General features: G+C 43.5%; 1 protein-coding gene across 1 annotated transcript in view; it reads left to right on the top strand.

Annotated features, from left to right (window-relative positions):
* The window catches only part of LOC126184452 (gamma-aminobutyric acid type B receptor subunit 2), a 206741-nt gene extending 193545 nt beyond the window's left edge, over positions 1-13196 (top strand). The window contains exons 14-15 of the mRNA XM_049926841.1: positions 12411-13141; positions 13183-13196. Coding sequence (XP_049782798.1) covers positions 12411-13141; positions 13183-13196 — 745 coding nt within the window. The remainder of the gene's footprint in view (positions 1-12410; positions 13142-13182) is intronic.
* Positions 13197-15371: the final 2175 nt, after the last annotated feature.

The raw sequence follows: 15371 nt of genomic DNA, 5'->3' as shown, positions 1-15371 counted from the left end.
TTCAGTGATAACAAAACTATTTATTTTATACAGTCACAATGTTAAATTCGAAAGACAGCGATAACGTCACCAAAAGGCTCTTCCTTCATACTTTGAAGCTCGAATTCAAATTGCTGTGATTCGTAAATCCTGGCGTTCGCTTGACATTACATCCGTTTGAAATGATTAGAAATCCATTACACTATTTACTTGCATGTCTGTATGAACGTGCATGAATCACGATTTAAGACGTCCTAAATATTTCCAACTATTCCACTATGGTTTATGGCACTTAAATTAGTTTGATAGTTCACAATCCAACAAGGCCCTCTGAGAGTAATCATTGCATACTGTTGGCTCACTCATATTTCCCTGTAGCTACATGTACATGTGCTGTTTGTAGTAGTTAAACTTGATGAATCGACTATGTCTCTCTGCACATTGCCATAGCCAATTTACAGTCTATAGACAAATGGTGATGCAGTATTTCCTGACGTGAAGTTAAACTCACCAAAACTTCTTATTGGTTTATACAAGAAGTTTTAACTTGTCAAAATCGGATTTATGTTCCACCAGAAGTATTTATTCCAATGCATGTATTCGACACCTCAAAACAAACATCTCCACAATCCTTTAAATGTATTCTGTAATAATGTTGTTCCGATGTATATTCTTTGTACTTCGTGATAATGTTGCCGGCCGCAGTGGTCAAGCGGTTCAGGCGCTCAGTCCGGAACCGCGCGACTACTACGGTCACAGGTTCGAATCCTGCCTCGGGCATGGATGTGTGTGCTGTCCTTAGGTTAGTTAGGTTTAAGTAGTTCTAAGTTCTAGGGGACTGATGACCACAGATGTTAAGTCCCATAGTGCTCAGAGCCTCGTGATAATGTTTCCTCTTCTGCTATACGATCCTTGCGCCTGATAGTTTCCAGACGCCATACTTGTTTACAAAATATGACAGCATACATGTGATGTGTTACGACAGTTAAAGGAACCTGTGACCCCTGGAGGTACGGTACCCTATTTCACTTATTTGGTTTTTACGGCTTGATATACGTTAAGCTTTTTGTCAAAAGAAATCCAAACCCATGTTCTGAAATTGTATTTTGTTTTTCCACTAAACAGTGCCACAAGTTCCTCCAAAAAAATCGTAACACAAAACACACACACACAGAAGTCATGTTAACAAATGTATACCCACCTGATGATGGAGATTTAAATCTTTGAAACGCGTTGTTGAGATAAATAAACATTGACTGGTAACAGTGAACTTGTTCTTTCATTTAATGTCAATAGCAGTCACGGTAAAGCCTAAACTACGATGTTTGCATTTAAATTATGATTCCCCTCGCCACCACACTTTACAGTGCCATAGTAATATTTTTAGCCCGTAAATCGTGGCCCACGTCTCTTTCCTAGTTCATAACTTTCGTTCACAGATTTTCTTCTTTAGTCAGACGTTTTGTGTTCTCAACACACTGAGCCACTGGATCGTGTTTGTGGTGAATTACATTCGTCGTAACGTTGTTATTACATCAGCCAAAATGAAAAAGGCAGAAGGAGCTTCTTCCAGACCCTTAACAGTTCTGCTGGATGTCTACATAATAGTTACGTGGCGCAATCTTTGTGCCGTTTCGGTAAATACTTGTAATTTCCTTTTTGCAGTGTGCAGATGGAATCAGCCCGAACAAATGTCCATTATCACACATCTCATACGAACCTCGGCGTAAACAGATAACGTCGGTTTGTTTCTCGTTAGAAACAGCCTCCTTTTTTAAGCGGGGTTTTATGTACCTATTCGATAGAAAGGTGCCAGATTAGTCTAGTGCGATATTCGATTGAATAGTATGCCCCTTTTTATTTGTCATGTTTGTATAGACTTGTTTACTACGTCTGTATTGTGTGCAGGCACACGCCGCGCTGCATGCCGGCTTTCACCACAGAGCATGCAAACGTGTTTTGCCTTTCGTGTTGGTAAATATCGTTTAGCGGATATCGTAATAGACTAACTCTGTACCTCTCTATTGAACGGGAAGCAACAAGAAATAAACAGACGTCACCTTTCGACGATGGGCGTCGTACGAAATGTATGATGAACAGCATTTGTTTGCACTGATGCCATCTACACAATGCTAAAACTAAATTATAAGTTCTTGCTGAGACACCTGTAAAATGCTGATGGCAGCACTTTGTTGATAACGACAAACAGACACATTTTCCAGTCCCGTATGAAATGTACGACGAATTTTATTCGTTCGTTTCAGTTGACTCTTGCTACACAGCGCAAAAACTAAATTGCAAACCTCTGCTGTAACACAAGCAAAAATATGCCAAACGACTCTTAGGAGAGACACTCTACACAGTTGTTTATTTCTATTTATTTCACACGTCTAGTTCCGCAGGACCAAATTGAGGAGCAAATCTCAAAGTTTATGGGACGTGTCAGTACATGAAATCACAACGTAAAATTAATAAGAGATAAAATAAAATATTTATGATTCCGAATAAAGGCAAGCCATAAGTTTATGTAAACGCAGTCAACAATATAACATGGGAATCAGCTTAACTTTTCAAGGAAAGCCTCAACAGAATAGGAGGAATGACCCAAGAGGAAACTCTTCACTTTCGATTTGAAAGCGCGTGGGTTACTGTTAAGATTTTGAGTTCTTGTGGTAGCTTATTGAAAATGGATGCAGCAGAATACTGCACACCTTTCTGCACAAGAGATACGGAAGTGCGATCCAAATGCAGATTGGATTTATGCCTAGTATTAACTGAGTAAAAGCTGATAATTCTTGGGAATAAGCTGCTATTGTTAACAAGAAACGACAGTAAAGAATACATATATTGAAAGGAAAATACCAGAATACGCAGACTAGTGAACAGGGGTCGACAAGAGGCTCGCGAACTTACACCACTCATTGCCCGAACTGCCCGTTTATGACCAAAAATAACATTTTAGAATGGGGAGAGTTACCCCAAAATATAATACCATACGACATAAGGAATGAAAACAAGCAAAGTAGACTACTTTTTCTGTCGAACTATCACTTGCTTCAGATACCATTCGAATAGTAAAAATGGCAGCATTAAGTCTTTGAACAAGATCCTGAACGTGGGCTTTACGCGAAAGTTTACTATCTATCTGAACACCTAGAAATTTGGGCTATTTAGTTTCACTAACCAATTACAACGTTATGTTTTGTTGAATTGTGTGTTAGAAACTGTAAAAAAAGTGTGTCTTACCGTGTTTTAGCATTAGTTTATTTTCTACAAGACATGAACTTGTGCCGTGAAGTGCACTTTTTGAAACAGAGCCAACGTTGCACACATCATTCTTCACTACCATTGTAGCGTCATCAGCAAACATAAATATTTTAGAATTACCTGTAATACTAGAGGGCATATCAGTCACATAAATAATAAGGAACAGGAGTGGCCCCAGTACTGATCCCTGGGCCACCGCACCCCCCCCCCCCCCCCCAAATTTCACCGTACCCTACTAGGACATCACATTACAGCAATTGTCAACACTGTGAATAATGACCATTTGCTGTCTATTGTTAAAGCAAGAGGTGAATCAATTGTGAGCTACTCCCCGTATTCCATAATGGTCCAGCTTCTAGAGCAATATTTTGTGATCAACACAATCATACGCCTTAGTTAAGTCAAAAAAGATACATAGCGTTCGAAACCTTCTGTTTAATCCATGCGGTACATCACAGAGCAAAGAGAATATAGCATTTTCAGTTGTTAAACCACTTCTAAAGCCAAACTGTAGATTTGATAGCAAATTATTTGAAATATAACGAGCAGTTATCCTTACATACAGAGCCTTATCAGTAACTTTGGTAAACACTGGTGGCATAGAAACAGGTTTAAAGCTCTCTACATTATCCCTTTCACTCTTTTTATAAAGTGGCCCAGTCGTTCAGGAAACTGACCATGCTTGAAGGAAAACTTACAAATATGGCTAAATACAGAGCTAACATTTGCAGCACAATGCTTTAATATTCTGCTAGGCACTCCATCGTATCCATGCGAGTTCTCCGTCTTCAGTAGTTTAGTTACTGACTCAGTCTCCCCCTTGTCAGTATCACAGAGGAGTGTTTGCCTATCGCAAAGGTCACGAGTTTGAGTCTCGGTCTGGCACACAGTTTTAATCTGCCAGGAAGTTTCATATCAGCGTACACTCCGCTGCAGAGTGAAAATCTCATTCGGAGTTATAACCGCCAACACAGTACAGCATCTAGTATGCGTGTCATTCATTCGAAAAGTCTTTGGTAGGTTTCTGGAGGTATGTGGCACCACATTTATGAGCACGATCTCACTCCGCATATTATGAGCCGGTGGTTTGTAGGTGAGGTTCTGGAGCCCTACAGCGTCCCAGATGTGTTCCACCGGGTTAAGATCAGCCAAAACATCAATTTAAGATCACTATAACGCTCCTCAAATCATTGTATCATGGTACATGTCTTGATACACTGACAGTTTTCCTGCTGAAGATGCCATGGACGTCGGGGAAGACAACAGGCATGAAGAAATTTAGGTGGTCCACAATGGTTCAAATGACTCTGAGCGCAATGGGACTCAACTGCTGTGGTCATAAGTCCCCGGTCCACAATAATGTCCACGTAGTCTACAGGTGTCATGGTGTCCTCGATTACTACCAAAGTTCATATGAAACGCAGCCCTGGTAAATGTCCCACATGGGTCTCCATTGGTCTGGTTCGCGGTGCGGTGCATTTTTCGAGCAGTTGCTCGCATCTAGGACGGCATATCTGGACACGGGCAAAGACCTGATCCAACCAGTCGACACATTTCCATGATCCACAATTCAATGTCAATGACCCCGTGCCCACTATAGCACTATAGTCGTAACCGACAATGTCGTTAGATCACCAAGAGAACACACAGTGACTGTCTGCTACAAAGAATGTGCGCTCAACGATGTGCTCCGAAACACTCATGCCTGCCGGAGCACTGTACTCTGTCGTGAGATATCTACATCTGCATCTACATCTACATCCATACTCCGCAAGCCACCTGACGGTGCGTGGCGGAGGGTACCTTGAGTACCTCTATCGGTTCTCCCTTCTATTCCAGTCTCGCATTGGTCGTGGAAAGAAAGATTGTTGGTAAGCCTCTGTGTGGGCTCTAATCTCTCTGATTTTATCCTCATGGTCACTTCGCGAGATATACTTAGGAGGGAGCAATATACTGCTTGACTCCTCGGTGATGCGCGGGATTAGCCGAGCGGTCTAGGGCGCAGCAGTCATGGACTGTGCGGCTGATCCCGGCTGAGGTTCGAGCCCTCCCTCGGGCATGGGTGTGTGTGTTTGTCCGAGCTACTGAGCGTCTCTCTTGCAGAGTCTTCCACTGAAGTTCATCTATCATCTCCGTAACGCTTTCGCGATTACTAAATGATCCTGTAACGAAGCGCGCTGTTCTCCGTTGGATCTTCTCTATCTCTTCTATCAACCCTATCTCGTACGGATCCCACACCGGTGAGCAGTATTCAAGCAGTGGGCGAACAAGTGTACTGTAACCTACTTCCTTTGTTTTCGGACTGCATTTCCTTAGGATTCTTCCAATGAATCTCAATCTGGCATCTGCTTTACCGACGATTAATTTTATATGGTCATTCCATTTTAAATCACTCCTAATGCCTACTCGCAGATAATTTATGGGATTAACTGCTTCCAGTTGCTGACCTGCTGTATTGTAGCTAAATGATAAAGGATCTTTCTTTCTATGTATTCGCAGCACATTACACTTGTCTACATTGAGATTCAATTGCATTCCCTGCACCATGCGTCAATTCGTTGCAGATCCTCCTGCATTTCAGTACAATTTTCCATTGTTACAACCTCTCGATATACTACAGCATCATCTTCAAAAAGCCTCAGTGAACTTCCGATGTTATCCACAAGGTCATTTACATATATTGTGAATAGCAACGGTCCTACGACACTCCCCTGCGTCACACCTGAATTACTTCGGAAGACTTCTCTCCATTGAGAATGACATGCTGCGTTCTGTTATCTAGGAATTCTTCAATCCAATCACACAATTGGTCTGATAGTCCATATGCTCTTACTTTGTTCATTAAAAGACTGTGGTGAACACGCATGACACAAATCGCTGCGTCTCCTGTTTTACAGAGCAGGCAAGCATTTTACCTACAAGCTCTGTGATAGCGTGGACGTACAAAACCTGCCTACTCGTGATTTCATCGTCCTTCAATCATTCCTTAGACGCTGACGACAATATCAAGCAAACAGCCGACCAGCTTCGTCGTTTCGAAGATCCTCATTTCCATGCATCGAGTAATTTCAATCTGCCCTTCATAAAAGTAGTTTATTTTATCTCCTTTATCGTTTTAAGGGATCTGCGACAATCTTTAACAATTAAATTACACTCGACTTGCTCACCAGTATAAGTTTCACTAATATCTCATCAATATGCGTTTCTGGATAACCCCAAGTGCTTCCTGTATAAGGGACGATCAAAAAGTTTCCGTTCGAAAGCCGTATAGTCCAGACTCGGTATGTCAATCAGACAAAATCTCTGTAAGCATTGAGGAAATCAAACTGCCGACGCACCACGTAGAAGCTCCCTGTTTGGTAAAACACCATGCTGCTGCGTGAAGAAGTCTATAACTGCCTGCTGTACAACCTCGTCCGATAGCAATTTCGACATTTCAAGGCCTTTTTTAAGGGACGGTAGGTGTGATAATCGAGTGGGGGAAAGATCATGGCTGTAGGATGGGTTCTCGAGTTCCCATTGAGTTGTCGCGCGACATTTGCGATGTGGGAACATTTGTTATCATGAAGCAGCAGCACCATCCCACAACTAAGGTTTTTGACAGACATGCTTCTCCAGACACATTCTTCTCTATCTGATGGATGTCTTCCGTTGTTTGTTCTGTTTGGATGGTAATAACGTCACCACAGTTCACGTTTCCGCATTTACCGCACGCTCGTCAGAAAGAGACTAATGCCACATTAAACGCTTGCGGTGCTTATATACCCACATCGGAGTCACGCTACGATGCATATATGCTGCAGCAACGCCCTCCAACGACAACTTTTTGACCGTCCTTTATATAATGTAAAAAATATGTTCTTTTATAAACAAAAATACTATTTCCCATCAGTCAAATAATTCAAGTTTGAATAAGCCCCGTCATAAAGCAGTTTAAGAAAATGGCTCTGAGCACTGTGGGACTTAACATCTGAGGTCATCAGTCCCCTAGAACTTAGAACTACTTAAACCTAACTAACCTAAGGACATCACACACATCCATGCCCGAGGCAGGATTCGAACCTGCGACCGTAGCAGTCGCGCGGTTCCGGTCTGAAGCGCCTAGAACCGCTCGGCCACAACGGCCGGCTAAAGCAGTTTAGCCTGTAATGAAACGCAGACTGCTACAAACGCCACCTACTAGTAAAATTACTTACTTTGTGCAATTTTGTACTGCTTACACCAGTTTGGGCATTGATGGTCTGTCGCAATATAATAGGAGGTGACGTAGGATAGAAAATTGTTTTGAACAGGTACATGTGTCAGTTTCACAGCGTTGTTAAAATGTATATTTTTCTAAATTTTGTTCCTTGTCTTATATGTCTCATATAGATCTGATGATGGGGATATCCCGAAACGCATGATAATGAAATGTTAATACGAATCATTTTGGTGACTAAGGAGAATGTAATTCCATTCAAAGTCGTTTATGTCAGTAGATTTCTCCAGTTGCGGCCCATGTCGTCCCTAGAATGATTCCCCATTCACCTCCGTTCCTCTTGTAGAGGTGTTAAAAAAGTGTCGAGTATTTTGAGGAGCGGTAGTCCCCACCAAAACAAGACAAAAAACTCCAAATAACATGGGATCTAAAATGTTTATCTTAAGAGCATTTATTTGTCTTCGCTACTGGGAAACATCTTTTCATTGGACAAGTGATCATAGATCTTAAGGCATGCATTTTAGTGCGTATGATTACTGGACTTCTTTTTCTTGTTTTCGTCCACATTACTGCCTCTCAAAATACGGAAACCAAAGAGTTAGATTAAATTTGTTATCGAAGATGAAAAGGTGCTCCTAGCTCTTAAGCTATAGATTTTAGAGCCCACGTTTATTGGACTGCTCCTTCTTGTACTGGTGGATACTATCGTTTCTTGAAATATTATGCACTTTTTTAATACCGTGTATTACTGCGTCAAGTCGCTGCATCATCATCAGGTGGCATTCAGTCCCGCGGTGGGCAGTCGTCCTAATGTTTTGGCTCATCGGTATATCTCGATACATTACTACCGACAAAACTTTGAATTAGCTTGTAAATAAGAACTTTCTCAAATTTCGAATAAATATTGATTGTATTAGGTGATTAAGCATTTGTTTTTGACTCGCCATTATTTCTGACTTGTTTCAATAAGTTTTCATTGCCCAACTTAAGTCAGGACATCACAGTCTGCGCATATTTCAGTTGTATTCTTACAAGGAAACATCATGAAGTTGATATCATAATAAGGAGAAAAAAACACACTAGCAAGATATCAGCACCAGCAATCAACCTCGCACAAAAATTTGGGCCATAATTATGACAGGATACATTTATGACCTTCTGAAAATTAGAGCTTTTAACCTCTAGCGCGCAGCGTTTCTCACTCGCTGCGCCTCATTGCAGCCGCTTAATGCCAGAGCGCGAAGTACAGTGTACTATTTTGACATTGGTAACATGCTTTATTCATTGGGTCAAAGTGCGCAGTTTATAACTAGTAGCTGGTGCCAGAGATTTTTTTGTTTTTACGTTGAGACTCAGAAATATAGTGTAAATGGATGAAACGAATGAGTGTGTCATCAAAGAAGTAGCGTAGACCTTTTTAATAATTAACATCGCTGTTGTGCATTATGTGTTTTTTCGTTATATTTTCAAGCTGGCACGGTTAAAGTCAAGTACATCTGCAATATCTGCAATATTCCTCAGCGTGTTTGACGTGATTGTATTGTAAATTGAAAATCATTAACATCATTTGATAATAATTCTTCAGTTTCTCAGGTTTAGTCATTTGTATTTTGAGGATTATTGACACTCAGGTGACAAAATTCATGGAATAGTGATACGCATGTATATGGATGGCGATAATATCACGTACTAAAGAAACTAAACTCCGTCCGAACAGGCCTTATAAGGCCTTACGGTACCGACCGGTCGCCGTGTCATCCTCAACCCACAGACGACACTGGATGCGGATATGGAGGGTGTGGTAAGCACACCACTCTCCCGGCCGTATGTCAGTTTACGAGACCGGAGCCGCTACTTCTCAATCAAGTAGCTCCTCAGTTAGCCTCACAAGGGCTGAGTGCACCCCGCTTGCCAACAGCGCTCGGCAGACCGGATGGTCACCCATCCAAGTGCCCGACAGCGCTTTAACTTCGGTGATCCGACGGGAACCCGTGTTACCACTGCGGCAAGGCCACAAGGTATAAAAGGGCAGTGCATTGGCGGAGCTGCCATTTGTACCAAGATGTTTCATGTGAAAAGTTCTCCGACGTGATCATGGCCGCAGGACGGGAATTAACAGACTTTGAACGCGGAATGTTAGTTGGAGCTACACGCACGGGACATTCCATTTCCGAAATCGTCAGGGAATTCAATATACCGAGATCCACAGTGTCCAGAGTGTGCCGAGAATACTAAATTTGAGGCATTACCTTTCACAACGGACAACGCACCGACGACGGCCTCCACTTAACGACCGAGAGCAGCAGCGTGAAATAACTGCAGAAACCATTTGGGACGTATGACGATCGTATCCGTTAGGACAGTGCGGTGAAATTTGTCGTTAATGGGCAATGGTAGCCGACCAGCGCGAGTGCATTTGATCATACCACATCGCCCGCAGCGCCTCTCTTGGCCTCGTCACCATATCGGTTGGACCCTAGACGACTGGAAAACTATGGCCTGGTCAGATAAATCCCGATTTCAGTGGTAAGAGCTGATGGTACAGTTCGAGTATGGCACAGACCCCACGAAGCTATGGACCCAAACTGTCAACAAGGTACTGTGTGAGCTGGTGGTGGCTTCATAACGGTGTGGGCTATGTTTACATGGAAATGACAGGTTGCTCTAGTCAAACTGAATCTGTCATTTACTAAAAATTGTTATGCTCGGCTACTTGGAGACAATTTTCAGCCATTCATGGACTTCACGTTCCCAAAGAAAGATATGAATCCTTTCAAACATTTATAGGACGTAATCGAGAGGTCAGTTCGTGCACAAAATCCTTCACCGGTAACACATCCGCAGTTATGGACGTCTATAAGAGCAGCATAGATCAATATTTCTACAGGGGACTTCCAACGACTTGTTTGGTCCATGTCATGTCGAGATGCTGCAATACTCCAGGCAGAAAGAGGTCCGACCCGATATTAGGAGGTCATCAGTCCCCTAGAACTTTGAACTACTTAAACCTAACTAACCTAAGGACATCACACACATCCATACCCAAGGCAGGATTCGAACCTGCGACCGTAGCGGCCGCGCGGTTCCAGACTGTAGCGCCTTTAACCGCTTGGCCACCACGGCCGGCCGATATTAGGAGATATCCCATGACTTTTGTCACCCCAGTGTTAGGTGCAGAATGCCAGTTGCAAAATGTTGTTAATATAATATTGAACGAACATGTGCGCGAGGCTGGCATATTACGTACTGCTATAACTACTTTTCGCGTAAAGTAACACGTGTATCCAATAAGATATCAAAACACGTTGGGCAGATGTTTCCACCTTCCCCCTCCTCTTCCCTAGCCTTCAACATCCCGCGAATAGGTGAGTTCTGGTGTCTAGAGTTGTAGAACTACCTTAGGCTACAGTAGACCATCACAAGTAAGTGTAGACTACAGTACTTTACCTGGTAGCTTTGGTCAGTTACGATCGTAAGAACGTTACCACTATGTTAGGTGTGTTACATACTTATAGGGCGTTACCTCGTTTCGGTCGCTTTGTTTGGGTATCCCATCAGTATCTTATTAGACTCCTCTAGAAACCGGAAGCGGTGAACTGTCTAGAAACTGAGTGCATATGTATATAAAGGGCCGCGTAATCTTGGAACATTTTTTCTGCATAGTTATCCTACTGTCTGTTACTTAAAAGTAAACAGTTTTTATAGTAAAATTGAAATTGTTAGTATTTAGTTCACGTTTTGTTCAAAAATTGTTGATCTGTAACGTGAAACAGAGGTATGTGTAGTACAAATGAGAAAACAAATCAGATTTATCATATAGCGCTATAAAATGCAATGTCCTCAAAAAAAGTGAAAAAAAACGCAAAGCAAAAACATATCAGACATTTCTTCAGAACTTCGTCGAGCTTATATAAAACATTTTTCTGTTACTTGTAAACAACTTCCGAACTTATCAGTAATAACAGGAACATTTTCCATTGATCATGATGGAAAACAACAACAATAATATAGATTTTTCACGTCTGTTGCGTGTAAACTGTACTTGCGTCGAAAGTAATTGCTCTGGTTACACAAAAGCGCAAAAGTTAGGCGATCAGCATATTTTTACTACTTATAAAATGCAATGTATATTTTGTAAGGATACAAAATGCACGATAGACTAGCATTTAATTGTGTATCTACAGCTACATCTACGTGATTACTCTGCTATTCACAATAAAGTGCCTGGCAGAGGGTTCAATGATCCACCTTCGTGCTGTCTCTCTACGATTCCACTCCCGAACGGCATGCGGGAAAAACGAGTACAAGTGTATGGCTCTAATTATACACGAAACAAAAAAACAAACGATACATAAAGACAATTCGTCGTCTCCCAATTTCTCTCACACACATTAATTTATGTTTCTTTCCAACGAAGAGTAGATTTTGTATAGCGCAACTTTACTGGTGGAAATCCAATGTGTAGTACTTTGCGCTCGGGCATTAGACGGCTTAAGCGGGACGTAGGAAGTGACAAGCTATGCGTGCGAAAGTTGAAGAGCTGTACTTTTAAAAGGTCATAACTGCGTACTACTGGAATTATGGCCCAAATTTTCGCGTGGGATCGAGTGCCTTTGCCGGCCGAGGTGGCCGAGCGGTTCTAGGCGCTACAGTCTGGAACTGCGCGACCGCCACGGTCGCAAGTTCGAATCCTGCCTCGGGCATGGATGTGTGTGATGTCGTTAGATTAGTTAGGTTTAAGTAGTTCTAAGTTCTAGGGGACTGATGACCTCAGAAGTAAAGTCCCATAGTGCTCAGAGCCATTTGAACCATTTTTTTCGAGTGCCTTTTTCACCCCTTGAAATATGAGGTCAAGCTTTTGATGTTTTCTTGTCAGTTAGAACTAATGATACGGTAGTAAGCTTACTGCAACTGTGTAAATGCTTGTTGCTTTCCTAAATATGAGCATTTTTTTGTTTTCCTGCAGAAAGAAATCAGTCGGTGGGAAAGCGGCTGCGAGCGCCGCTTCGTGCCCCAGCGAGACCGCTATAGGCGCTGCTACACAGCCTGCACATAAACAAAGCCACGAGCTACCTTCAGCGCTGAAATCGATTGCGGAACAGAGAACGGCCGAAAGGCAGCAGACGGTGACGCGCGACGACGATTCTGAGCCACTGATTCTCCGCTCCAAGGCGGCGGAACACGGCCAGAGCAACGCACACTTCGTACCTGAAAGCGCCGAAGAGGACGCGGTGCGCAAGCCCGGGAAAGTGAGCGCCATTCCTGGCGACGTACTGGAAGACCGCCCCCGCCTGCCGACGCCGCCGCTCACGCTGTGCAAAGTCGTGTCCTTCGGCGACGTGACGAATTCCGCTCCGTACACGGAGAGCGAGGCCATCGTGCCGCCGCCCAGACAGTTCTACGCCAAGCCGCAGGCTTCGGTGGCTCCGTCGCACAGCCGCCAGCCGTCGCACGCGCCACAGCCGGCGACCCCCAAGCAAGCCTGCGCGGCGCAGCATCACGCGCAACCGGCCAAACAGTACTCGGCTCAGACCGCGCCGCGCCGCCGCTCCAGCGTCAAGAGCACGTCCTCGGGAGGGTCCGCCAACGTGAACGTGGCCGTCAGTGCGCCCAAGCAGAGACGGACTAGCGTTCCCGCCACCCACGTCGCTGCGGAGCCGGCGCCGCCACCGGCGTACGGCACGCCCAGGGCCGCTGGCAAGTGCTACTCCACGGACAGTGACCGGAGTGAAAGAGAGTATTCCAAAAGTAAAATGTATTTTAAGGAAGAGCCGGAACTTCCCACTTCGAGGCACCACTCCCACGTCGTTCTGGACGGCACAACCGCTCATGCAGCTAGCAGGACAGTAACACCTTTAGTTAACGATAGTGATTTTGTGTTATCGGCGAACGCCTCGTCGCCGGACGTGCCAGGCATGCTGAAGTCGATCAGAGATCACGGTAAGATAACATTTCTCCTACGATGATTATAAATGTAGTATAAAGCAAACCTTTTAGTGACCTGTCTGAACATAGTATTAAAGCGCAGTTTCACGGGTTAGTAATCTGTCAATTTTATTTTTTATTCCGATTTTAAGACTTTTCCACGCCATGTTTCCTCTTCAGTAGTTACTCTAAACTGTTTTCCAGTTTTCCATTTTACATACTGTTTCCGCATCTGCGGTAGTTGTGCCCGTACCTACTACGGTTCAGCAAAATTCTCATTAAGGCTTCGGCACACAGACCGTGCTTTCGAACGCCAGCATTAGGCGTGCCGAGTTCAACGTTCTGCTGAAAGCTCAGAAAATAAGCGACTTGCGCATACGGTCTTGACGTGGTACACGCGATCGCAGCGCGCTCCAGAGGCAGTTGTCGGCTGTAACTGGCTCTCGAAACACACTGTTTACGGAAGGTACAGGAGCAAAATTCCTGCGTTAGTGGTATTAAAACCCACGTTCCCTCCATTGTCCATAAGCTAGTCATATTGTTCTGCCTGAAGTTGTACTGTTAAGAGCACACAAACAAAATTTTCACTATTCATGAATATGTTATAAGACAAAAAGGGGAGTATCACGTCCAGTCAATAAGGACATCGGCTTATAAAAGTCGCAAAGATAAAAATTATTTCATCATTCTCACTTTTAAGTAAAACCCCAACTTCATTTTTACTTGATCACTGTTCCTATTCAGTATCACAATCTTTACAACATGTGAAATACAAAACTTGAAACAAGATAGTGCAAAATAGATTACTGCAAGTAGTACAGGCTGTCTTGTACATACAGGCAATCGAACAAACTTACTCCTGAGAAAGGGTACACTTATATTTACATAACATCGAATATTATAGACTGAGAACGTATGAGAACCTATAGGGAAACGCGAAGTTTAGCAAGAAAAGCCGCGCGGGATTAGTCGGGCGGTCTAGGGCGCTGCAGTCATGGACTGTGCGGCTGGTCTCGGAGGAGGTTCGAGTCCTCCCTCGGGCATGGGTGTGTGTGTTTGTCCTTAGGATAACTTAGATTAAGTAGTGTGTAAGCTTAGGGACTGATGACCTTAGCAGTTAAGTCCCATAAGATTTCACACACATTTGAACATTTCTTTTTTAGCAAGAAAAAATCGGGTACAATGGGGCGCGAACCAGCAACATACCATGTGTCACAAGACTAATCTGTGGCTTTACTCCCCACGTTTTAATTACTTTCTTACTTACTTACTCCTCGGCTCTACAGCCCTTGAAGTGCCTTGGCCTGAATCACAGTATCCTGCCATTCTATTCGGTCCATGGCGTTCCGTCTGCATCCTCTGACACCCAGCTTTTTCATGCCTTCTTCAATTCTGTCCACCCATCTCTTTCTGGGACGTCCCCTCCGTCGTCTGCCTCCAGCCTTGCCATCAAAAATCTTCATGTTCTGTCTTCCTCCATTCTGACCACGTTTCCTGCCCACCGCAGTCTTCTTATTTTAATGGTAGTGACAGTGTCAGGTTCTTCAAAAAGTGTTTCTAATTCTGCATTCGTGCGGATACGCCAACCTTCTTGATCGTATATTGGGCCATACATTTTACGCAGAACCTTTCCCTCCCAAATGCTAAGGATCCATTCCTCATTTGCCGACACGGTCCAAGTCTCAGTACCACACATAACAACTGGTCTTATAATTATTTTGTAAATGAGGATTTTCGATTTCCGTGAGAGAAGCGAGCTCCTAAGCATGGGTAGTGTGGCAAAGTAACATTTTTTGCCTACTCCTGTTCTAGCTTTCACCTCGCTGCTGATGTCATTTGTCTCTCTGATAGCCGATCCGAGGTACCTGAAGTCTCTCACCCTTTCAAACTCCTTGTCGGCTATCCTGAGTTTTGGTAGGTTTCACTGGTTGGTCATTGCCATATATCTGGTCTTTTCAACATTGACTACCAACCCAAGTTCCCTTGTACTTCTCTCAAGCTG

This window comes from Schistocerca cancellata, chromosome 4 (assembly GCF_023864275.1).
Source record: "Schistocerca cancellata isolate TAMUIC-IGC-003103 chromosome 4, iqSchCanc2.1, whole genome shotgun sequence".
NCBI classification, from domain to species: Eukaryota; Metazoa; Arthropoda; class Insecta; order Orthoptera; family Acrididae; genus Schistocerca; species Schistocerca cancellata.
Note: the sequence above shows the minus strand (reverse complement) of the source record. Positions and strands in the feature narration are given on the sequence as shown.